Source organism: Sphaeramia orbicularis, chromosome 22, assembly GCF_902148855.1.
Source record: "Sphaeramia orbicularis chromosome 22, fSphaOr1.1, whole genome shotgun sequence".
In the NCBI taxonomy this organism is placed as follows: Eukaryota; Metazoa; Chordata; class Actinopteri; order Kurtiformes; family Apogonidae; genus Sphaeramia; species Sphaeramia orbicularis.
Genome location: NC_043978.1, coordinates 3,672,436 through 3,699,142, shown reverse-complemented (window position 1 = coordinate 3,699,142; position 26,707 = coordinate 3,672,436). Strand labels below are relative to the sequence as shown.

General features: G+C 42.5%; 1 protein-coding gene across 3 annotated transcripts in view; it reads right to left on the bottom strand.

Moving 5' to 3' along the window:
• Positions 1-14,218, bottom strand: part of LOC115413587 (sex comb on midleg-like protein 4) — a 36,255-nt gene extending 22,037 nt beyond the window's left edge. The window contains exons 1-3 of one of the 3 annotated variants that reach the window (XM_030126551.1): positions 14,071-14,218; positions 13,106-13,342; positions 12,621-12,750 (exon numbers count right to left, since the gene is read on the bottom strand). In XM_030126551.1, coding sequence (XP_029982411.1) covers positions 12,621-12,750; positions 13,106-13,336 — 361 coding nt within the window. In that variant the 5' untranslated portion in view covers positions 13,337-13,342; positions 14,071-14,218. Of the gene's footprint in view, positions 1-12,620; positions 12,751-13,105; positions 13,343-13,565; positions 13,749-14,070 lie in introns of those variants that run through there. The other 2 variants (XM_030126550.1, XM_030126549.1) reach the window with 2 other exon arrangements.
• Positions 14,219-26,707: the final 12,489 nt, after the last annotated feature.

The following is a 26,707-nucleotide window of genomic DNA, read 5'->3' as shown; positions in this document are numbered from 1 at the left end:
CTTCTCAAAAAGCCCTGCCTTGACCCTGCAGGTTTAGCTAACTATAGACCCATATCTAATCTCCCATTCATATCTAAGATTCTGGAGAAAATAGTAGCCAATCAGTTATGTGACTTCCTTCAGGCCAGCAGTTTATTTGAGAATTTCCAGTCAGGTTTTAGGGAACATCATAGTACAGAAACAGAATTGGTCAAAGTTACCATTGACTTTCTAACTGCTTCAGATAAGGGTCTTGTTTCTATACTGATCTGACTAGACCTTAGTGTGGCATTCAACACTGTCGACCATCGTATTCTCCTGCGATGATTGGAACAATGCATAGGTATTAAAGGATCAACATTAATGTGGTTTAAAGCAGCATATGACTTTCATCACAAATGTTTGTTCAAATTTGTAAAACCAGCGTGATAGCCTAATTATCACTAATCCATTAGTCTTTCCATGCTTACACACCTAAATCACTTCCCTCACAGTGAACAATTTCAAAAATGACTCCATCACAAGCAGTCTGTTTGTTCATCATCAACCAATCAATCAAATTTTATTTGTATAATGCCAAATCATAACAAAAATTATCTCATGACACTTTACATATCGAACCGGTCGAAACCAGACTCAAGTTCACATACCAAACCAATATGTTACTTGGGCCTTTTCTGAAATTTTGGCACAAAGTGCATTGTGGGAATGGGAATTCCACACAGCCACAGCAGCAACAAACATGGAAGCAACGAGCAATGAAACCATGTCTGCTACCGGCTGAGAAGAAATGGAAGGAATCACCGCAAGTCAATCGTCCTCTTATAATACAGGGTATATGGTCATGAAAAACAACACTTAGACATCAGTTTCATGGCATTTTCGGAATATGTCATTGTGTAGGCTTATCATACACAGGAAGTAAGGGGCAAGTAATAATAAAATAAAATAATAATACATTTTATTTATAGGCATCTTTCAGGACACTCAAGGTCATCGTACAAAATTGTTAAAATAAAACTCAATTAAAATTACACACATACATATATAAAGCACATAGGTACATAAGATGGCAGCAGATAAAAGTGAAATTATGGAATTGAGTAAGCCTGTCTGAATACATTTTGAGTAAGCAGTGAGGACCCTGTAAGCTTGCAAGGTGTGTACGATAAGCTTACACAATGACATATTCTGAAAATGCCATGAAACTGATGTCTAAGTATTATTTTTTTATGATCACACACCCCATATTATAAGATAACTACTGGGATAACAGATTTTCCCTGGATCGTCTCTGGACCTGCTGCTGTGGTCCTGCTTCTCTCCTGCCTTCATCATCACCATCATCACTCATTTATCCATATACTTGTGAGAGTGTTTATTATATAGTTACATAGATAGAGGTAGAGGTTTCTATTATTTGTACTAACAGTTGCAGTAGAAGTATATCCACTGTTAATACTTGTATTTGGAGTAGTAGTATTAACAGTTATGGACATTTGTTCTAGCTATTGGTAATTATGCTAGCACCAACTGATCTAGATTTTAACAGTTCTAGTTCAGTTTGCTGTGCATCCATGTGTCTCCCCCCTCCCCCAATCTCTCTCTCGCTCTGTAGCCCAATGTTTTTCAACCTTGGGGTCAGGACTCCACGTGGGGTCACCTGGAATTCAAATGGGGTAGCCTGAAACTTCCAGTAATTGATTTAAAAATAAAGAAAAATAAACATACAAATTAAAAAATACGGTGAGTTGAGAGAGACAATCACAATACATAAAAGACATGACAAACTCTGAAGCTGAAACTGAAACACTGTGGTGCTGTTTATCTTTCAAATCTTCATTGTGGCTGGTTTAAGATACTGCAGCTCTTTCATAATTCAGTTTGTGTTATTGTTTTTTCAGTATTAATTTGCAGCCTTGTAAATACAAGCTCGACCGACTGTACATATCCGGACCACTTTGTGTAGTAATCTCAACCTAGCTTTTCTGCTTCCGTCCACATACATTATATAGCTTAAATGTCAAATTAACTTTTATTTGCAACATAGTATAGCAAACTATTACATGATAAAAAACAAATTTTAGCAAAAAAACATCTCAGTTTTGAATGTCTGGGGTCGCCAGAAATTTGTGATGTTAAAATGGGGTCACAAGCCAAAAAAGGTTGGGAACCACTGTTTTTACACAGTACTTCTGTTGCAGGAATATTTTGCCTTTATTCTGGAACAACGTCTGTGAATGAAACGGTGGGATCATTTGGCCACGAGGCTTTGTAATGCCTCTGGACGTAGTAACAGAGCCATGATAAAGGTGGGATCATGATTCCAGAATGCTATGTAAAAGGAGCACCTCTCGTTCCACAACCAAGGTGTGGTGTTTTGATGATGGCAACCGCTGCACCTGAGATACGGCAGGCGCATATGGAGGCACTGGCATGATTCTGTGGCCACATGCCATTTTCACCCGATGCACAAGGTCAGCCGCGGCTGGCACAAAGCTGGCCACAGCAGGCATGAAGCCGGCAGTGCCAGGCATGAAGCTAACTGCAGCGTGCATGAAGCCAGCCATGGCAGGCATGAAGCCGACTGCAGTGGGCCTGAAGCCGGCCATGCCGGGCCACAGAATCCATGCCAGTGCCTCCATAAGTGCCCATGGTCTCTCCTGCGCTGGGGGCTTTAAAAATTAGTGCTGTGTCACCGCCCTTTGGATTGTGGAACACAGGTCTGCTGTGTAAAAGTCTAGCCTGTCTCACCTCTGTTACGCCTTTGGCTTGGCTGTGTAAATCAGTCAATGACGGAAAAAAAGGTGGGATTACCATCTTGCCTTTTTTGTGGGATTTCAGTCTAAAAGTGGCTTGTCTCTCTCTCTCTCTCTCTCTTCCTATACCCTCTCTCTTTAACCCCAACTGGTCAAGGCAGACGACCATCCCCCAGGAGTTGGGACCTGCTTAAAGTTTTTCCTCACTACTGTCATCAAGTGTTTGCTCCTGCAGAATTCTGTTCGGTGTCTGTAAATTGGCTTAAGGTCTGGTTTCAACCAGCTCTATATTTCAAGTGTCATGAGATAACTTTTGTTATAATTTGGTGTTATATAAATAAAATTTGATTGATTGATTGATTGATTGATTGATTGATTGATTGATTGATTGATTGATTATGGATTTCCACAGGTCTGGCACCAACCCACCTCCTCTCTACATCAATGGAGCAACTGTGGAAATAGTTCCTTCTTTCAGGTATCTTGAGGTACACCTGACCAACACCCTCACCTGGTGCACCAACACCACAGCTGTAGTAAAGAAGGCCCACCAGCACCTCTATGTCCTGAGGAGGGTGAAGAGGGCAAGACTGGATGCTAGCATCCTCAGGACCTTCTACAGCTGTGTGGTGGAGAGTGTGGTGACCTCCTCCCTCACTGTGTGGTACAGTGGCTACACTGTGGCAGAAAAGGAGGCATTGCAGAGGGTGGTAAAGTCTGCACAGAGGACCATCAGGTGCAGCTTACCACCAATCAGGGACATCTACACCACCAGATGCAGGGAAAGAGCCACCTGCATCCCCCAAGACCCCACCCACCCTGCACACAAACTGTTCACCCCCCTGCCATTTGGCAGGAGGCTGCGCTGCATCCAGGTAATAACATCCAGACTGAAAAACAGTTTCTACCCAGTTTCAGTCAGACTGCTGAACTGCTCCACCCCCCATATACTGACCACTTTAAATAACATGCCCTGATGTTGCTGCTTTTAGCAGTCACTCATACTTTTTTCCCGTGGAACTGTTGGTCTTGCTACTCATGGTTCTGCTGTACATGAACGATTGTACCACGACCTTAAACTGTTGCCGCTGCTGTTCATTATGCAATACTGTACATACTTAATTAGTTAATTTTTATTCTATTTTAAAAGATTTTATGGTAGCTTTAATTCTATTTTAGCTCTTCTATTTTTCTTTTATTATTTATTATTTTAATTGTATATATGTGTGCTACATACACTGAGAACCGGGACACTGGGTTTCGTTCAGTTGTGTCACATGGTTTGAATGCAAGGGTGATTGCAAAAAAAAAATGTCAAGCCTGAATATTTTTCTTCAGGTCGGGTCATGTGGAATGGGTCAGTGGTGGGCCTACATCCAGCAATTTGCAGGTCTGCATGGGAGCAAATTAAGAAATCATTGGCCCCTGAGCAAAAAGGTCTTATGGCCCCTCAACCACCCAACTCACGGTAAATATACATCATGTAAAAGGGGGTTTGGGGGGCCTTCCTCCGAGAAAATTTTGAAAATTATAGCATCTAAAGTGCCTTTTCATGCAATTTCAGATGAAAACAAGTTGTTTGAGTATTGCGTAAATACAATGCAATTCTGCTCCTTAATCCACCACTGGATCTGCATTAGGAAGTATGAGCTGAGCTTTCAACGGTGATGTAATAGGCCTAATGCTTGGTTTGAGCTTTCACTTCGTCATAAATAAGAGGTCGGGGCAAAAACAACATTAATACATAAAATCTTATTTTTTTACTGCTGTTTAATTCATACTGGACAACTAACTCTACATCTAGAATAATTTTGAACAAAATTAACACATTTTTAAAATGTGCAAGACCAGCTTCATGTGGCTTCATCGGTGTTTAATGAGAAGGGGCAATTGTGCAGCTTGTCTGCCACCTGTTTCTTAAACTGGGGTGCAATGCCATGTCTAATAAAACAACTTGATGCCTGTCGGGAGACAGATGAGAAAGGGCATTTTTGTCTTCTGCTAATTTTTTGCAGAGGCTCACAATGAGCTGAGTAAATACCAAATCGTGTCCTGCTAAGAATGAACAGACGCAAATTTTTTGTTCGACAACATGATCAGTCATCACATATATGATGTGATGGCTGTTGCTCCCAGTAGCCGAGTAACATGTTGTGACACATGCACACCAGTTCTACGGCTAGGGTCAGCTTCATGCTGTGAAAGTAGTTTCTATTTTACTGCTCATCACATATATCAATGTGTGCAAGTATAATGTACAAAAACAAACACCCAGTTGTATTAATTTCTTGGACCAACTGCCGTAAGGCTTTCCATCCATTCCCACCTCCACTTTTCCACATCCGATGGCATGTATTTTTCAGTCTGCTGTCAACCTGCAGAACGTCTTCACCATTCTTGATCTGCTTGTCTTCCATCTCTACAAGTGTCACCATGTACAGTTGGCTACTCTGAAGTTGTTGGCTCTGAACCAGTTTCTTCGTCTCCACAAGATCCGCCCCCTCTCTACTACTGATTGGCTAGTAGCCGTTATTGGACTTCTTGGGAGTGAAAGCCACTGGGTGATGAGTGAGAGGTTTATCAAAGTCCAGGTAGGAACCCTTAATATTGCACTGACACGGATCTTTTTGCACACATGATATATATCCTGCATTTCCCCCTTGCTGATTGCTGCTCACCAGAAATCTGGCATGGTGCCAGAATCCTATCACCCATGTTTGAATGACAATAAAGATGAGTCTGAGTCTGATTTCCATCCAAGCTTAATAATGATCTATTTTAGTGTTCTGGTCTGGGTCCCATTTGAGTCGTGTTTCAATGGGCTTAGATTGTGTGTATTTGTTTTTTGTGTTGTGTCAGACTGCTGGTGTCTGTGTTGACAGTGTTTGTGGTGTAGTTTGGGTTGTATGTTTGTTTTTGTGTCATGTCAGATTACTGGGGCCTGTTCCAGATAGCGGGTTATGTGAAAACTCCAAGTAGGTTAACCCTGAGATGAGGGAAACTCAAGGTTTTCAATTCCAGAAAGAGAAGAGAAAGAGAAGAGGTAAGTCAAACCCTGAGTCTGTCACCATGGTAACTTACTTCATGAACATAACCTGCTTGGTGGTAGGTTTTCTTTAAGAAAGCCCAGGTTTCACCTGTCTCCTCCCACCTGAAACATGCTGTTAGACATGGATTGTCCAGACAAACGCGATCCCATAGATTTAAAAGCACAGTTAATACGCAGTGATTTATGTCGGGAGAGGATTTTCAGACATGGAGTAGATGCGCTATAATTTCCTGATGAATATCTATTCATATGTATATAGAATATCTATTCTATGTATTTGGGGTTGAACAATATTCGTTTGGCTTCTTCCTATTTCATTTCGGACATGAAGTGTTGTTAAAGAGCCACAGTGAAATAACTGTACAGTATGTGAATTATTTTTCTTTTGTTGGTGATTACCTTCAATATTTTGGAGTGTTCTGTTGAAATTCGTAGTTTATTTTGTCCCTTTTTTTTCCACCTTTATGTGTTATTCCTGCTTATGTTGGACATAAAGTTTATTCATATCATTTCAATCTTACACTCTATATTAAATCCTAAATTATATTTTAAATGATGTTAGAGACATTCTGCTGTAAACTCAGACTGAGATCAGTGATAATCTTCATTTTGCTGGTCTTCCAAATGTAATATTATGTGTAGAGGGAACACACATTCTTATTACTGCTCCTACACAAAACCAAGGGGTCTATGTTCATAGGAAGTCCTTCCACAGCATCAACGTCCAGGTATCATCACTAACATGGTGAAAATGACAGTATACGTCACAATATACAGGAGCCAATAATAATGCCATTCTCTGCACTATCAAGCTCATTTATGATCTGGCACACATCATTACAAATGTAGAAGTTAAGTGTCCTGGCTCTGTACCTGACTCCACATACATCCAGAGTGTAGCCTGAGAGACAGATTTGCTTAAGTAACTGAACACTTTGTGCAATTATCCTTTTTGTCTCCCTGATATAAACACACCCACATGTATCCACTTTACTTACGGAACAGATTGATGGGTACCTACTGGGAGACAGAGGACATCCATGCCAGCCTTCTCTGCTTCCTGATCCTGATCCAGGACCCCAAAAGTGTTTTAATGTGGTCTACTGCAGGACTAGAGCTCGGGTTTCAGGATGGAAGGAAGTCAGATTTAATTTGCAGGAATTACTTTTCAGATTAAGCTACTGCCACAATCATCACCAGTCAAATAAAGACAAAGAATTCACATTTTGTTGTTCTTCTTTATTCTCTAACAGTAAAAATACAACAGTTAAGATATATAATATTGTTCCAACAGTTACCACTGATTACCTGTGACAATGCACCCCCTCACCTGGTGAACTGAATTCCTAGATGGGCCTGTCTTATCTGTCCATCCAAAGACAACATGTCTTTGTCCATTTTTTGCATCTTTTTTAGGAAATGCCTCCTATGAAGCTATTTAACTGATAACTGTTGAAACATGTAACATATGACGTACCGTATAGCACTGAAAATCCACAGTTGTACATTAAGACTTAACCTGGCATTTATTGTAAGTCTCCCTTTGACCTTTGACCTGCTGCTGCTATGGAAGTTGATGTATCCTTCTCTTGCTGTTTTCCAGCTGTGCTCTGGTAAAAAGGATACGAATGCACAAGCTATTTATCCAGTCATGTATTCTCATCACTTACCACACTCTCACGTTAAAATCAAAATTCCATAAAAGAATGTGAATGAGTAAAGATTTACTCTATGCTATACATCTACTTCAGTATATTTTAAACTACCGTATGTGGTAGATCTGAGTATTGGGTATGTTACTTACAACCGCAGGGATTTCTATGGCCTCTGCCTTCTTCCTGTTGACTGAATGGAACTGAAATATTCATCTACTAGACAGGATTTGAGGTGAGAGGACATGTGTTAGAAGAGCATTTGTTAAGGGTTTAAATATCCACTGAATATTTACTTTGAATATTAGCTAGTGTCAAATAGGAATAAATGATGTACTATCAAGGCCTAGAGTAATCTGCTAATACCTTTGTGACTGATGTTTTTATATTTCATATTCAGTTTCCTCCATGTCTGTGTTTCTCCAGTGGGACTGGACCGAAAAACTACTCAGATTTTATTTTCCCACCACTGTTATTCAATCTAATAATGTTTAAACTTACAAGCTAAAGTTTTTATTAAGTCAAGTAGACTGTTCAGTCAGTGGATGAGTGGATTCACACTTATACATTAACTGGGGCTTTAGTTTTCTCTCATGACACTTCTCTCTCCTTAGCAGTAGCAACAATGTTGCATTTTCTACTGTTACCGCTTCGTATTCCCCGTATGTGTGAATTAGAACCTCTTGTTCGAGTGGAGCAAAATAACTGGTACTCTTGTTGTCAGTGGTTACCATGGTGAATCCAGGAATCGGGGCTCCATTCATGATGACTTTTTGTTGTGGTTCGTGCATGCACCTAACTCGGGGTAAACTTACTCAGACTCGTTTGAACCAACTCAAAGCCACTGTTCTGGAGCCAGATACTCTGAGTTTCTGAACTCAGGGTAAGTAGACTCAGAGTTTAGAATTAGACTCAGAGTATGTTGAACCCACTTTCTGGAACAGGCCCTTGGTGTGTATGTGTCTGTGTGTTGATGGTGTTTGTGGTGTAGTTCGGGTTGTGTGTGTTTGCTTTTGTGCTGTGTCAGGCTGCTGGTGTTTGTGTCTCTGTATTGATAGTGTTTGTAATGTAGTTTGGGTTGTGTGTGTTTGTTTTTGTGTCATATCAGACTGCTGGTGTTTGTGTTTCTGTGTTGACAGTGTTTGTGGTGTAGTTTAGGTTGTGTGTGTTTGTTATTGTGTTGTGTCAGACAGCTGGTGTTTGTGTCTCTGTGTTGACAGTGTTTGTAATGTAGTTTGGGTTGTGTGTGTTTGTTTTTGTGTTGTGTCAGACTGCTGGTGTTTGTCCCTCTGTGGTGACAGTGTAGTTTGGGTTGTGTGTATTTATTTTTGTGTCATATCATACTGCTGGTGTTTGTGTTTCTGTGTTGACAGTGTTTGTGGTGTAGTTTAGGTTGTGTGTGTTTGGTATTGTGCTGTGTCAGACTGCTGGGGCCTGTTTCACGAAACTAGGATTCCGTCATCCAGGATGACTGACTAAGCTGCGTTCAACGAATCCAAAACATGGGAGTCCAGGCTTAATCGGTTTCACAAAGACCAAGCCAGGATGAACAGACACGGATTCATCAAGCCAGGTGTAACTCATCCTGGATAAGTGTGCACACCCAGCTTCTTCAATAGACCCCGACATCGATCACAGATTCACCGATTCACCATGGTAACTAGAGCAGCGGACTTTACCCCGTCGGATGCAAAACTCCTCATTTTGGCTAACGAGGAAGTAAAGGACCGAATCAAAAAGAAACACAACATCGCCACAGTTACAAAAACAACCAGAGACAGCGTGGCGAAGGACTACAGACAGCCCAAATGAGTAAGTAGTTCACAAACACACACTGACCGCTCCGCTGAAACCATCACAATTACAACCCAAAGAGTTAATTAACATCTGTGAAAACGGAGTTGTGAAATTGTAAATTAAACTAACTGTTGATGTGAATGAAACTGTGGAAATGTAACTGCATCAGACTGAATAACTGATAAATAGATGAGCTCACTGACTTCAGTGAATTTACATTTGGGATAAATAAACTTATCTTGTTGTATCTTATCATGATTCATGACTTTGATATTGTTAATTAACCCATAAAGACCCAAACATCAATCACTACTTATCTAAACTGTTTAATCCCTGTTGATCCACTAATCCTATTAATCCATGTCAATAATTAGTGTAAAATACAGTTCTTCATCTTTTCATGGTCATCAGATATGTCCCATTTGGACATTCAGAGGCTCCATAGTGAATGTGGAAACACCGTCATCTTCTACATTGATTCACCAGTAAAACCCATGGAGTTGGATCAATGACAGTGGATGGACACACTGGGTGTATGTTCAGTTAATGACAGATTGGACTGAAAAAGACACTGTTTATTCAGTTTGATCTGTTTCTGATAGAAGAACCATCAACTTTAATCTGAGCTTTAATGAACATCTACATGATCAGTGAATTAAATACAGGAAAATATCTGACTTATACTGATAAAATACAAACTACAGAAGATAATATTATAACAAATGGAGATAAGTCACTTAAGAAAGGTTAGATATAGAGAAAATTCATTTGTGAACTGACATTAAAGTAGTGCTGGGCCTTTCTGGGTTAATGAACACTGTTTATTGTTTGTGATGTTCGTTGTTTGGTTTAGTATTCTTCATCTTATCATTTCAGATGGTCCATGCTGACTGTCTCATCAGTGTTGTGTCTCAGTGGTCTGGTTCTGGTTCTGGCTCGGTCCATGACTCCTGAGTCTATCGGACCTCTGGAATCTGTCAGTGCCGATTGCAAGGTGAGCCACACAGCCTCTATTAACAACCACTTTTTAAATCCTATCTGTGTCCAGAATGTCACTGTATTTATGAGGTTGTGATGCTGAGGTTTTGTGTCGACAGGTGAATTGTCTGGTGTGTTTCTGGGGGACAGGGGGTCTACCGACCATCCTTTTCTCCTGACACCATCCACAGACCCCCAGGAACCACAGCAGGCCTACAGTCATGCCCATGCCAGGACAAGGACCAGGATCCAAAGGACCTTTGACCTCCTGAAGGAACGCTTTCACTGTCTTCACCACTTAAGGGTCAGCCCTTTGAGGTCATGTGACATCACTGTGGCCTGTACTGTCCTCCACAATGTGGCCTGAGGAAGGAGAGGGAGGGAGCCCCCCCCCCCCTCAAAAAAGTGCATCACACATAGACTGGGACAATTCTGCCATCTTCCCTGATGACCGCAGTGGGCAGCTGGCCAGGGTCCAATATGTGTTCAGTTATTTTAGTTCAGGTGCATGATTTAAGGTAAATATGTCCTGCAGGGACAGAGGAATTTGTTTTTTTTGTTTTTTTTTTTTGTTATTCAATTTAAATTGATTTGGCCTGTTTTGATGTTTGTGTTACATACTGTGTATATACTGTGTGTATACTGTGTGTATACTGTATGTATACTGTGTATATACTGTGTGTTTACTGTGTGTACTGTGTTGCAGGGAGGCTACTGCATCCATTCATTTATCTGTTCATTTGTTATGTATGGATTTGTCTTGCATTTCTTTCAGTGTACAGACGTGTATTTCTTTCAGTGTACAGACATGTGGGCTGTATTCTACCTTTGAATGTGTAGTTATTCTTCTGTTCCATCATATGCTTTGGTTCTGTTCTTTCTATCTTGTACGGTCACTGTGTGACTTCAGTTTTAAAGGAGCTGATGGTTTTACTTGCTTTGATTGATCCTTATTCAATAAAGGAACATCATGTTACTCTTTGTATATTTATATTTATATTTATATTTATATTTATATGACATACATAGTCTATGGGAAACTGTCAGTTGCCTAAGTATAAATAATACAGAGAATGAAAGGGTCAATGTAATCAAATTCCTTGGAATAACTATACAAAAGAAGTGAAGATGTTGTAGTGCATGGAGGTGTGGGTGAATACTGACAGAACTAATACAAATCCAATCAACATTATTCAGAAAAGGCCAATACTACTGATCAATAAAGTGTCCTATAGGGAACACACACATCAGTTTATGATCAAACTAAAAGTTTTAAAGTTCGGTAACTTAGTCTACTTTAAAACAAAACAATTCATGTTGAAAATTAAAAAAATCGGTTGCCTGTTCATATTCAGAGCTTGATTAAAATATGGGAAATTATTTCTAATTTCAGAGGAAGTCATGTGTTCAATAAACCTTCTGTTAGAACAAATATGAACACATTTAGTCTGTGTGTTGGAGAAAATGTTTGGAACAAGTTCAATCCTGAGTTCAAAGACTGTACAACACTATTTATGTTTAAAACTATGTTTAAATGTCATGAAAATATATGAATAATGTGAATGTTCATTTTTCCACTCAAACTATTGAATTGTTTAGTTTTTGGTTGTTTCTATTGTTACTAAGCTAAAGGCATTGGTATCTATTTTATTTAATTTTGTTTGGTGATATGAATAGGGGGGTCAGCAGAATGATGTTAGGCTTCAACCTATTCCTTTACAGACTCTTTAGTTTTTAAAAATTGTATCTGCATAAATGTCTAATGTTTGAAATGTCTGAATAAACCCAATTGAACTGAACTGATCTAATGATTGCAAAATCATCTAAAATCATCATTTATGTAAAATTATTGAAATTAATAATCACAAATGTTTAAATACTGACAGTGGGTCTAGTTACTGTGATTCCATTGTTTAATGGGCAGTGGAATAACTATTGGTTTCCATTTGTGGTGACTGTTGACTGAGATGAGGGATGAGATAAAATAAATCCTGGAACTTAGCCTGGTCTTGACCAGGCTAGCACCACAGACTAAATCTCCATGGTAACTTATATCAAAACATATCCTGCTTTCCCCTATCCTGCTTTTGTGAAACCAGATCATGGATAAGTTGAGCCAGGATAGCCAACATATCCCGGCTTAATCCCTTATCCTAGTTTTGTGAAACAGGCCCCTGGTGTTTGTGTCTCTGTGTTGACAGTGTTTGTGGTGTAGTTTGGGTTGTATATGTTCGTTTTTGTGTCATGTCAGACTGCTGGTGTTTGTGTTTCTGTGTTAACAGTGTTTGTGATGTAGTTTAGGTTGTGTGTGTTTGTTATTGGGTTGCGTCAGACTGCTGGTGTTTGTGTCTCTGTGTTGACAGTGTTTGTGATGTAGTTTGGGTTGTGTGTATTTGTTTTGTTTACCTGTTAACACCTGGGGCGTGGCTGAGTGGGGGATTGTGGCTGCGTCCTGAGGGATGGAGCTCATGTCGGGTTCAGGGGTGCTGCTGGGTGGAGAAATCGCCAGTGGTGTCATCACCATCCTGGGTTTGAGCTGTACAAAACAACTAAGTGTTTTCATCCTAGTGTTTATTTTGGACAGGGGATATTATTTATTTACATGCACTAAATCACGTAAGGAGGTGATGGTGTACATGTTATATGTGTATAAAGCTGTAGTTTTTGTGCGTGTACCACTAGAAAACCAGCAGAAATATCAGTAATGGCGCATCCCTCTTCACAGATACTTTAGACACAATCATTTTTCCTTATAATGTGTTGACAGCAGATGTTAAGCGTCTGTGTTAGACTGCGGTTCATGGAGCCCCAGAGTCTGTGTACACATGCATTTTTAAACAGGCTGCATCTACATCACACCCTCCTCCCATACATACACACATCTGGCTGACCTTGAAGCCCGGCTTTCTCCCCCTCTTCTTTGGCACTTTGAGGGGAGGGAGCGACTCAGGGTAACGGTTTGGAAAATCCACCTTGGGAACATTGCGGAGGGGGGGTCTCCCCCTCTTCCTGCCCGGTATTTTCCCCGACTGTTGGCTGGGCATGAAGGAGGGAGCGACTGCAGCCGACTGCATCTCACTGTTGCTGTCTGATTTCTGTGTCGTCGCTGCAGGGACACTCATTTGGAGCTGGAGACAAAGAGAAAGAAGAAGAACAAGAAGACATGTACTTTCCACTTTCACATCAGGTCAGAGAGGCTTCATTTTACAGTGGCCAAATGCAGCTGAGCAAAATCATAATGATCCAGACAACACAAAGGCAGCCATGCATGAGTGGTGGAGGAAACCACCCTGCACTGATAACACGCCAATAAACCTGGAGGAAAAGGAGGAAAGGCGGGGGGAGGGTTACCTGCTGTCTTCGGTTGTCAAAGCACAAGAGCCTTCTGTTTTAAATCCAGGAGCCTAGAGAGGTGACTCTAACACCAAAATCCCTCACAGTTTAGGGAAAGCCATGTTTGGTGTGTGCAGGATGTGGCTCTCCCCCCTCTCTGCTTCCTCTCTGTTGGTTACCACCACTGCTGCTGCTGTTGATGCTGCTGCTGCTGCTGCTGCTTGGCACACAGGCTGCAGACATCTCATTAGACTAATGCATTCAGCAGTGGCACAGGGAGGAGGGAAATTGACTTCACCATGGCTACGCAGCTATGATCTACCATTACGATGACAGATTCCACCCTAATCTTTTTTTTTTTTTAAGTATCTACAGGAATAGAAACGTGGTACATGCAGCAGCGGCAGAGCTAACCGCTATGAAGATGCTCCATTTCACACTTACAGTATTCTCATGTGATATGTGCCATTTACTCTGCAGATCCAGTATGTAAACAAACAATAATCACCATGCAGACACTCACCTTCCAAACCAGATGAGGACAGGGGGTATCCCTACTCTCCGTTGATGTATTTTCCTTATATTTTTCCTGCTTCCAACAGCAGAGGAAAGGCAGATTCCAATGTAGTACTGTATAAATGTGTGCCTGTGTGTGTGTGTGTGTGTGTGTGTGTGTGTGTGTGTGTGTGTGTGTACACGCAACAGAGTCAGACAGTATGTGTGTGTATGTGCATTAGAGAGAGAGACAGAGACAGAGTGAGAGAGAGACAGAGGGAGGCGCTGCTCTGTTGTCATGGCAGCAAGCCTGTAAGCCCTCACGGTTATCTGCCATGTTTTGTCTGTGCTGTGGAGATATAATTAGACTGAGGACACACTGTATGCTGTCAACTCAAATGATAATATTCAGAATAAACCCATAAAATATGCTATATGTCTGGCATGCTGTTTTTCTCTGTTGTGTTTCCAGGTGTATTCATATACATTCAATTCAGTTATTCCATTTTGTTGTTTTATAAGGTTATAGTGACCATACATACGCATTTCTATTTCTGTATCAAGACTTAACCAGAACAAACAGGAAATAAGTAAACAAAAATTTCATGAAAAAAAAAAAAAAAAAAAACAGACCATGGGGTTCAGTATTTAGCCTGATCTCCCTTTGTATTTAAAAAATGTTTGTTTAGAGACCATGAGATTTATTGCACCACTCCTCTCCTGTTTTATGCCTAAACACATGAAAAATGTTTCATAATGACTGGACTTCGTTACTTTTGATAGATTCAAAGGTTTAAAGATGTAGCAAACACTCAACTATCACCTACACTTCTTGGAAGGTCCACTTGGGGCTGCAAAAACCTCATCTAGCTTAGCTGTCATACAGCTCTACTGCAGTTGTGTTTCTGAAGTTACACTTACAGAAGTGTCATAGTAGTATGTCCTGAAGTTTATCCATTCATCCATTTCTTAATCCTCAAGAGGGTTGTTGGAGCCCAACAACCATCTAGTGAAGGCAGGGTACAGCTGAAATTTTTACCAGTTCATGAGTGTAGATTGAGCAGTTCAACTAGTAAGTTGCATGTTTTTGGATGGTGGGAGGAAGTTGGAGAACCCTAACAGATGGGGGGAGAACGTGCCACCTGCAAACAGAAAGGCCTGACACCACGTGGTGCTAGAATCAAACCAACAACCTTCTAACTGTGAGTCGATAGTGGGGATCATTGCAAAACCATGTGGTGAAGTAATGCATGAAAACTTCATGTCCGCTCTACATGAAGGTAACTAGTACTCAGTTACAATACATTCATTCATTTACATCAGATTATATGGCCTTCCAGCTAGCCTGACAAATAACCCGGCTAACAGTAATTAATGTGATTAAAATGTGTGAAGTTGGCATTATCAAACACAGCTGCATGTGTTTACACACTAATTAAATAGCTGAAATAACTTGGTGATGTTGTATGAGGAAACATGGCATGTAAGGTCATGCGATCTGCGTTTTCACCTTGGCGAGTTTCATCAAAGATCCCTGACATGTTGGAGTTACATCACTCAACTTCTGGCTGTGTAGGTGGTGTGCTGCCAACAATTTGTGGACAACTGGCAGACATTTTGGGTAAAACCAGGTCTGATCAGGAGAGACAGCATACATCCAATCTGGAATGGTGTTGCTCTCATTTCTGAAAATCTGGCCAAGTTTATTACTGACCCAAAACCCTGACTCAGAGTTGAGCCCGGGATATAGAGTTGCAGTCTTACACACTTTTCTGTACTTCCAGATCAGTTAGCTCCTGTAAACCCTATAGAGACTGTGTCTGTCCCCCAATCATCTAAAGTTAATATATTTGAAGTACAGAGAAAAAGAGTTGTACACCAAAACCTACTAAAAGTCAACACCTCTACCAAAAAGAGTCCAAAAAGAGGAGAAAATAAAATGTGGCCCCCTGAACATTAGATCTCTATCATCCAAAGCTGTATTACAGTTTTTCTTAACCACTAAAACACTAAACCCCATTCTCTGACTCAATTACTCAGTAGCACAAACTCATTTATCAAGTTGATCACTCTTTTGGCACAACCTTAAGCTTATTCAAATAGTTAGACATAATTTGCAGATCTGTAGCACACTTTTTGAAAACTCTACATTCATTCTCACTCCCTAAAAGAACTGTGTCACTGTGATGCACATGAGCTGGGAAATGGTGAACACAGAAGGCAAACATTAAACAAATACAGCACAGTTGTCATCAATTAGACACGATGACTCAAAATTAAACACACTTGTCTCAAATTATGTGATCAAACCAACTGTACATGATATCTGCCAGTTTAGAGTGCACTGGACAATGGATGGAAACAACCTAAGAGGCAGAGGATTCTGTCTATGTTGTGGTTTGGGACAATGTCAACTTTCACCATGGTATCCAGATACAGAAGTGGTTCAATATCAATCAGAGTTTCATAAATGTCTGTCTTCCACCATACAGCCCTCTCCTGAACCCAACAGAAGAATTTTGCTCCAAATGGCGGTGGAAGGTCTATGACCAAAACCCATATGCCAGGGAAAATTTTTTAGAAGCAGTGGAGATGTCCTGTGGTGACAAAAGTGTGGAGTGTTGTCAAGGCTGCATCTGACACACCAGTGGGTTTTTCCCATTACCTGGCAAGGCTGTGATGTGGATGAAGTCCTCTGGCAAGATGTTGCACAAAGACATGAGGCTGAGGCAGAATGGATTTGTCATCAACTTGATTTGAAGATGTCCATGAAACAAGTACAACAACGGACCAAAGTGCAGATAAAGGTGTTCAATAAGAACAGTCTTTATTCCTAAGCAGACAAGCAACAGACAAGGGACAGGCAGCAAGTGAATCAGGGACGGGCGGTGGGTTGGGAACTAGGAGATCCAAACGAGACCAGAGGGGCGAAGACAGGAGACGTGGTCGGGGACAGAAGGCAGGTCGGTTACCAGGCTCAGACAGGCAGATGTGGTCAGACAGGCAGGTAGGTGATAATCCAGGTGGCAGGCGGGGCAGGTCAGGAACAAACAGGGTCAGGATCAGAGGTACAGGCAGGAGAAAGAGTCCCATGGCAGAGCAGGAGAGGGTGTTGTGGGCGTATTCCACCCACAACAGCTGTTTTGCCCGGGTTGCTGGATGCTGGGGCGCCATACAGCTGAGGGTTGTCTCCATCTCCTGATTCATTCTCTCCGTTTGGCCATTGGTCTATGGATGGAACCCCGATGACAGGCTGAACAAGGCGCCAAGCAGCCGACAGAATTCCTGCCAGAATACTGAGGTGAACTGAGGGCCTCGATCGGACACTACATCCACAGGGATGCCATGTAAACAGAACACATTAAAGAGAACCACCTCAGTGGTCTCCTTGGCTGAAGGGACCTTGGGCAGGGGAATAAAATGTGCCATTTTACTGAAACGGTCTACCACCATCAGAATGACCATGTTCCCCTCAGAGGTAACCTGGTGACAAAGTCTTGAGAGATGTGTGACCAGGGTCGATAAGGAATTGGCAGTGAATGTAGGTGGCTGGCTGGAGCGCGATGGGGAGCCTTGTGCTGATTGCAGACTGGACAGGCGTTAACAAACTCTGCTGTGTCTTCAACCAAGGATGGTCACCAGAACCACCGCTGCAACACCTCTGTGGTGCGCTGGATGCCAGGGTGACAGGTAAGTTTACAGTAGATTCATGATCCCATTGTAAAACCTCTGACCTTAGTTCCTGTTGAACAAACAGGTGGTTCTGGGAACAGGCACTAGGACCCGGCTGATCCTCTAAAGTGGCTTTCATTTGTTCCTCCACCTCCCAGGTAAGGACAGCGATACAGTGTGGGGCTGGGAGGATGGGGGCTGGCTGGTCACTGCTCTCCTCCCTGACCAGGAATTGACGTGACAGGGCATCCAGCTTGATATTACGGGAACCTGGTCGGTAAGAGAGAAAGAAATGAAAGCAGGTGAAAAGCAGTGACCAACAGGCATGGCGGGAGTCGAGCCTCTTAGCTGTTCGAATTTACTCCAGATTTTTATGGTCTATCCAAACCAGAAATGGAATCTTGGTTCCCTCCAGCCAGTGCTGCCACTCCTCCAACGCTAATTTCACAGTCAGCAGTTCACGATTGCCGATGTCGTCATTTCTTTCAGCTGGAGATAAATGTCTTGAAAAGAAAACACAAGGATGCATTTTCTGATCATCCACTGCCTGTTGAGAAAGAACAGCACCCACCCCCATATCAGAGAAATCCACCTCCACCACAAACTGTCTCTCTGGGTCCAGGACCCGTAAAACGGGTGCAGAGCTGACGGTGCATGGTACTATAACCCTGAATGAACCTCCAGTAGAAGTTGGCAAACCCCAGGAATCTCTGCAGCTGTTTGCGGGATTCGGGGACAGGCCAGGAGGTGACTGCTGAGACCTTTGCCGGATCCATCTCCATCTGGTTCTGCCCCACAATGTACCCCAAGAAGGAGACTGATGTGACGTGAAACTCACATTTTTCGGCCTTTACAAACAAAAAATTCTCCAGAAGGCACTACAGAACCTCCTGGACATGATGCACATGCTCCTACTTTGACTGGGAAAAGATCAGGATATCATCAAGATACACAAAAACAAAGTTGTTCAACATACAGTACAGGCCAAAAGTTTGGACACACCTTCTCATTCTTTGCATTTTCTTTATTTTCATGACTATTTACATTGTAGATTCTCACTGAAGGCATCAAAACTATGAATGAACACAAGTGGAATTATGTACTTAACAAAAAAGTGTGAAATAACTGAAAACATATCTTATATTCTAGTTTCTTCAAAGTAGCCACCCTTAGCTCTGATGACTGCTTTGCACACTCTTGCCATTCTCTTGATGAGCATCAAGAGGTAGTCACCTGAAAGGGTTTCCTAACAGTCTTGAAGAAGTTCCCAGAGATGCTTAGCACTTGTTGGCCCTTTTGCCTTCACTCTGCGGTCCAGCTCACCTCAAACCATCTCGATTGGGTTCAGGTCCGGTGACTGTGGAGGCCAGGTCATCTGGCGCAGCACTCCATCACTCTCCTTCTTGGTCAAATATCCCTCACACAGCCTGGAGGTATGTTTGGGGTCATTGTCCTGTTGAAACATAAATGATGGTCCAACTAAATGCAAACCGGATGGAATGGCATGTCACTTCAGGATGCTGTGGTAGCCATGCTGATTCAGGTTGCCTTCAATCTTGAATAAATCCCCAACAGCGTCACCAGCAAAGCACCCCCACACCATCACACCTCCCCCTCCATGCTTCACGGTGGGAACCAGGCATGTAGCATCCATCCGTTCACCTTTTCTGTGTCGCACAAAGACACGACGGTTGGATCCAAAGATCTCAAATTTGGACTCATCAGACCAAAGCACAGATTTCCACTGGTCTAATGTCCATTCCTTGGGTTTCTTGGCCCAAATAAATCTCTTCTGTTTGTTGCCTCTCCTTAGCAGTGGTTTCCTAGCAGCTATTTGACCATGAAGGCCTGATTCACGCAGTCTCCTCTTAACAGTTGTTGTAGAGATGTGTCTGCTGCTAGAGCTCTGTGTGGTATTCATCTGGTCTCTAATCTGAGCTGCTGTTAATTTGCAATTTCTGAGGCTGGTGACTCAGATGAACTTATCTTCAGCATCAGAGGTGACTCTTGGTCTTCCTTTCCTGGGGCGGTCCTCATGTGAGCCAGTTTCGTTGGAGCGCTTGATGGTTTTTGCGACTGCACTTGGGGACACATTCAAAGTTTTTGAAATTTTCTAGACTGACTGACCTTCATTTCTTAAAGTAATGATGGCCACTCGTTTGTCTTTACTTAGCTGATTGGTTCTCGCCATAATATGTATTCTAACAGTTGTCCAATAGGGCTGTCAGCTGTGCATCAACCTGACTTCTGCACAACACAGCTGATGGACCCAACCCCATCAATAAGGCAAGAAATTCCACTAAGTAACCCTGACAAGGCACAGCTATGAAGTGAAAACTATTTCAGGTGACTACCTCTTGATGCTCATCAAGAGAATGCCAAGGGTGTGCAAGGCAGTCATCAGAGCTAAGGGTGGCTACTTTGAAGAAACTAGAATATACGATATGTTTTCAGTTATTTCACACTTTTTTGTTAAGTACATAATTCCACATGTGTTCATTCATAGTTTTGATGCCTTCAGTGAGAATCTACAATGTAAATAGTCATGAAAATAAAGAAAATGCAAAGAATGAGAAGGTGTGTCCAAACTTTTGGCCTGTACTGTATCTCCCAGAACATCATTAACAAGTGCCTGGAATACGGCTGGAGCATTAGTTAGCCCGAATGGCATCACTAAATACTCAGAGTGTCCAGTGGGGGTGTTAAAGGCCATTTTCCACTCATTGCCCTCTCAGATCCATACCAGGTGGTACGCGTTACGTAGATCCAGCTTTGTGAAGATGGTGGCCCCCTGCAGCAGTTCGAATGCTGAGGAAATGAGAGGGAGAGGGTAACAGTTCTTCACAGTGATGTCACTGAGCCCTCGGTAATCTATACAGGGTCTGAGGGTCTTGCCTTTTTTATCAACCAAAAAGAATTCAGCTCCAGCGGGAGATGAGGACAGCCAAATGATGCCTGCGGCCAAAGCATTAAAATATGTCTTCATAGCCTCCCTCTCAGGAGCTGACAGTGAGTAGAGGTGGCCCTTAGGGGGAGTTGTGCCGGGCAGGAGATTAACAGCACAATCATACGGACGATGCGGAGGCCATGACGTGGCCCTGGCCTTACTGAAAACCTCCTGAAAATCGTCGTACTCGGGGGGCACCCATGGGACAGATTGATGACGGAACAGGAACTGACAGGGGTTTTCGGACCAGGGTTCTGCTGGAGGCAGATGGACTCACAGGCAGGGCCCCATCCCAGAATGGACCCCGTAGACCAGTCTATGTGTGGCTTGTGCTGCCAAAGGCAGGGGTAACCCAGGATTAACGGAATCTGAGGGGATTTTAAAATATAAAACTGGACAGTCTCATAGTGGTTACCGGAGAGAAGCATGGGGCTTGGCGAGGTCTGATGGGTGACCATCCCCAGGAGGTGTCCATCCAGTGCACTGGCAGGCAATGACCGGGACAGGGGAACCCGGTCCACACCCAGTGGCCTGATGAACCCCTCGTTGATGAGATTGACATCCGCCCCCAAGTCTATGGAGGCAGCAAGGGTGAGAGGACCTCCTGCCAGCAGGAGCTGGACATGAAACAGGGGTCGGGAGTAAGGGGCGGAGATCTGTGACCGAGTCAGCCAGATGCCTCTCCTGGCTGCTGAACCCTCCTTCTTTGCTGGAAAGCTGGAGATGTAATGTCCAGCCTGACCACAGTACAGACAGAGGTCTTCACGGCGTTGATGTTCCCGTTCCTCTGGAGTCAGACTGGCGCGCCCCTCCTGCCTGGGTTCCACCCCCTCCAGGACTGAAGGTTCTGAGAGAGGGTTGGAGGTGGCAGATAACACATGAAGGCGAGCGGATGGACAGTGTTCTGCCCTCTCCAGACACTGCTTCCCTCTCCACATCTGCATGTGTCAAATCCAGCCTCGTAGTCAACTCAATGAGACCATCGAGAGAGGGTGGTAGTTCAAAGAAGACCAGATGGTATTTAATGTAGGGTGCTAATCCATTATGGAAGGCGTCAAACTGGGCTTCTGTATTCCAGGAGCTGAGCCGGGCCCAGGTGTGAAAATCTATAGCATAGTCCGTGACAGAGCAACTCCCCTGTCTTAAATGCATCAGTCCACCAGTAGCATCAGGACCCTGTGACACAGGTCCAAAAACCTCATGTAGTTCATCAGAAAATGCCCGGAACGAGGAGGAGGCGGGTGTACCCTTCTCCCATTCTGCTGTTCCCCACAGCTGAGCTCTGCCAGTGAGATGGTTAATAGTGAAGGCAACCTTAGCTGCCTCAGAGGCATACGTGTGGGGCTGGAGAGCAAACAGGATAGAACAGTTCGTCAGGAAGGGGTTACAGCCTTCAGGATCCCCGGAGAAACGCTCTGGTTCCCCTACCCGGGACTTTCTGATAAGGCCGGAGAGCTGACCTGGGACTGAAGCCGGAGTCGATGCAGAAGCAGTCGAGGGGTTGAAGACTTGATCCACAATCCAGACCACATCCCTGGAGAGGGTCTTTAAAGAGTTCATTATCTCCTGGAGAGTGTAGTCATGTTGGTCCACCAGAGCGCCCTGGTTAACCAGCGTCTGACGGAAACAACTTATGTCTGCTGGGTCCGTAGTAGCCAGATTGTACTGAAACAAGTACTACAACGGTACCAAGTGCAGATAAAGGTGTTCAATTAGAACAGTCTTTATTCTCAACCAGATAAGCAACAGACAAGGGACAGGCAGCAAGTGAATCAGGGACAGGCGGTGGGTCGGGAACCAGGAGATCCAAACAAGACCAGAGGGGCGAAGACAGGAGACATGGTCGGGGACGGAAGGCAGGTAAGTCATCCAGGGTTCAGGCAGAAAGACGTGGTCAAATGAAGGCAGGTCGGTTACCGGGCTCAGACAGGCAGACATGGTCAGACACGCAGGTAGGTGATAATCCAGGCAGCAGGTGGGGCAGGTCAGGAAAGAACAGGGTCAGGATCAGAGGTACAGGCAGGAGAAAACACTGGAGAGTATCACACGAAGGTAGAAACAATCTGGCAGAGAACAGGGAGGTGAATATATACACCCTGCCTAATGAGCCCAGCTGTGCTCACAGGTGAGGGTGATTTACTGATGAGGAGGTGTGGCAGAGAGTGATGGGGAGGTGTGGCTGAGAGAGTGAGAGAGAGAGAGAAAGAGAGAGAAAGAAAGAAAGAGCAGACACAGATGTTACAGTCCAAGATTTATGACTGTTTTACAGTGATGCGCTTTTCATTTACAGTTTTCTTTGGTCTTTTAAGAAATGCTAAATATATCTACAATTTGTAATAAACATTATGTTCTCCATGCATTGGATGCAGTGTTTTCCATTTTGCTGTGTAGTGTGTGATGACTGCTCTGTAGTGTCTACATGTTGCCTGGCTGTGTGTGTGATTTGAAAGCATTGTTTGCTTTTGACTGCAGGTAAAATAGTTTTGAGGCAATTGTTTGGTTTTGCAAGAAGACTGACAGATTTTGTGAACACACTTTGAATTCTTGGTTTTGTTTATAGTTTTGAGAATAGGGGTGCAGCATTGAAAAATGTGTCTTAGAGATTGTGGAAAAAAAATTGTGAATGTGAAATCAGTTATTTTTAATTCATTTCTACATTTGAATCCTAAACCTAAGCCAAATTTTAATTAATTGAAAAGCCTTAGTCTTAGCCTTTCCAACACAACCTATAAAAAACTCCAGCCTTTTTTATTTGTCATAGTGTACCATGCTCCTGGTCCATACACTGAATTTTTAACAGCTGAGTTCCTATCCAGTTTAGTCCTTAAAATAGATAAAGTAATTATTGTTGGTGACTTAAATATTCATGTTGATAGCAAAAATGATAGACTCAGTTATGCATTTATGTCATTACTAGACTTGATAGACTTTAGTCAGTGTGTTCACAAACCTACTCATCATTTTAATCAAACCCTTGACCTAGTCCTGATTTACGGTGTGGAACTTGAATACTTCTCATAGTCTTTCCACAAATTCCTCTCCTTTCTGACCACTGTCTAATAATATCTGAATTTTTGTGATTCAACAATTCCCTTCCTGCCATTTTTTTTTAACCCAGACATTTGTTAGATCATGCTGTATCTAAATTTAAAGAAAAAATCCCCACAGTGCTTAATTTAATCCCACATCTTAACTTTTTTTTCTTTCTTTCCAGTTTTAGTCCATCTCAATTTGATAAGTTTGTTGATAGTACAGCAGACTCTTTGTGAAAACCACTTTATCTCATTGCGCCACTAGAAAAGATAATAAACCAAGTGCTCCCACTAATTTAAACAACTAACCCCAAACCTTGAGAGAAAGTGGTGCTCTACTAAATTGGAACAACACGATTCAGGCTGGCAGGATAGTCTAAATCACTGGTGGTCCACAAGATTCCCCAAGTGGTCCACAAGAGGATGCTATAAAAAAGTCTAATTTATATCAGTGTTTCTCATATCACCCCCATCTGACTTCCAAAGCAAAGTTACAAGTACAGATCATTATAGAGCAGGGGTGTCCAAACTTTTTTTCAAGAGGCCCAGATCTGATAATGTGGACATTGCCAGGGGCCAGTGGTCCCTTCAGACATTTTTTAAACAGTAAAAATGACATATAAATGCGCTGTTCTACAACAATTTTATTTTCATTGTCACAATATCCTTTTTTTAAATGGCAATGTAGCCAAATCTAAGCCACTCAGGAGTGAACAAATTAAAAAAAAAAAAAAAAAACATTTCTGCCTTCCTTTCACATCTGGAGTCAGATAACATAGAACAAACTGTATAGAGTATCTTAAACTTCCAAGTTGATAATAATCTTAACCCCACATTCATTTTAAACATGACTTATATGAGTAATCATTACTCATATATTACTCAGTAATGCAAAGTCTGTTAACGTTTAAGATGAAAACATATGACTCTTACTTTTGTCTTTCACAAAATCATTCAGAAAGTAATACTTTGTGTCACATCTACAAGTACATAACACCAGCAGTTATAGGCAACTAACCTGGCAACTTGGTAGCCTGCCTTGGTGGTGAATTCACTGAACTCCCAGGTTCACATGAAGAGTCACTGTTGTGAGTTTAAAGCAGCTTGAATTTGCTTCACTTTTTCGGAGCGCTCACTCCCTGCTAGCTTGTCGTATGCGTTAGCATGTTTTGTCTGCTCGTGTCTCTTTACATTGAATTCCTTAAACAAAGCAACAGTCTCTTGACAAATTAGGCAAACATAATTGCCTCGATTTTCAGTGAAAAAAAAATTGTAATTCCCGTCTCTTCTGGAAGCGGCGGCCCTCACTGTCAACTTTCGTTTTTTTATTTACAGGCGCCGTGGTTTGAAATTAGCGAAAAAGGTTCACGGCGAGGTCACATAGCCAGATAGCGTTAGAGTGGTGCTGCCACCATGAGGTGAACAGAGAAACTGCATTTTGAACCTTTTATGATTCATGTACTCAGTTCAACAGTCCAAGCGGGCCATAAATAACATAATATAAAACCCAAGCTGTGGGCCGTATAAAATCTGACCGCAGGCCGTGATTGGCCCCCGGGCCGGACTTTGGACATGCCTGTTATAGAGTATAGAGCGTCACTGTCTCTATACAGTTAGGTTACCTACTGTCATATTAAAGACCTCTCGTAACTTGTGAATTGTGGTGGACATGAAACAGAATAGCTAACTAATAGCTAACTAAACTAAGAGTGACTTGAACAGTTCTAAGATACAACAATGGATCAGTGACTGAAGAGAAAAGCTGGAGAAACGATGACAACACTTCCAGTGGGCAGGGTTGATGATATTGCAGTGGCTAGGTAGATGCTAGCTTAGTGTCTAAATGGTGGTAGCAGTAGCTGTAAGAAGGTGTAACAGTCAAATTTATGGAACGTACCTGTAACACAGTGTATACTGTGTCGCCTAGCAGTGACATCATAGGGCAGCACCTGTATGTTTTTGCTAGAGTGACGATATGGACACCATGCTGGTCGGACATCTACTTCGCTCCTATTTTTCTTTGCTTCTGAGAACAACAGTGATGGTTAAGTAGTGGCACTATTTTGTTCATGTATGAAATATAGTAGCCGTACAACCGGGCTTGGTAAGGTTGGAGTGTTTAATAAACGACGAGCATTTTGAAATCCCAGCATTAGTGTGGATGTGAGTTTCTGCCTGCCGTTTTCCTCCACTCTCCACGGTCTCAAACGAGCTGCCCGGACCCAAAACCATTACAAGTGGTGCCCAAACAACTTTTCCTTGGACCTTTCATCGACGACCAGCGCAAGTATTGGAAGTGAAGTGATTTTCGTCGTCCTTTTTCACCGTTTTGGACTATATTTAGCTTAGTCGCTCTTTTCGGCAGCATCAGAGTTATTGGCGGGTACACAGCGGTGTTGCAGACGGACAGAGAAATGGCTCTTGACTGAACTTTCTACAATCTCTGGACTTTTTTGGAGTTTCGGTGTACGGAGTTTCCCTCTGACGGCTGCGGTAGACGATCTGGTGGACACGGCGACGGCTCCCAGTTAGCTGTTAACGAACACTTCTCACAGACTGTACATGGAAGCTCCCTCGGATCTCCAGGAAGAGACTTTCTTCTCCTTCTCTGTCCCCTGCTGCTTTCCTGCACCTTTCCCCGGATTTCTGTCACTCGTGCCCAGACTGTTCCTGTGAACCTGACGGGATTTGTTGGGTAAAATACACTAACTGAGACAGTTATTAAGGTAAAGAAGAAGAACAACAACAATTATAAACCTGAAACTGTGGTTATCATCTACTGAAACTGTGAGAAATTAACTATACCGACTGTGGTTGGCCTAACTTATTTGTGAATTGCCCCTTATTCATAGCCTATTGAATAGTGTTTTCATTTAGTGCATACAAGAGGAGTGTTATTTTGCTGCTTATGCCATTTCTCATTTTCGTTTTGTATTTTTTGTAAGTATTTCAGCTAAAAAAAAAAAAAAAAAATTCTCCTTAAGGAGAGTAATTTCAGTGAGTACACTGTTTAA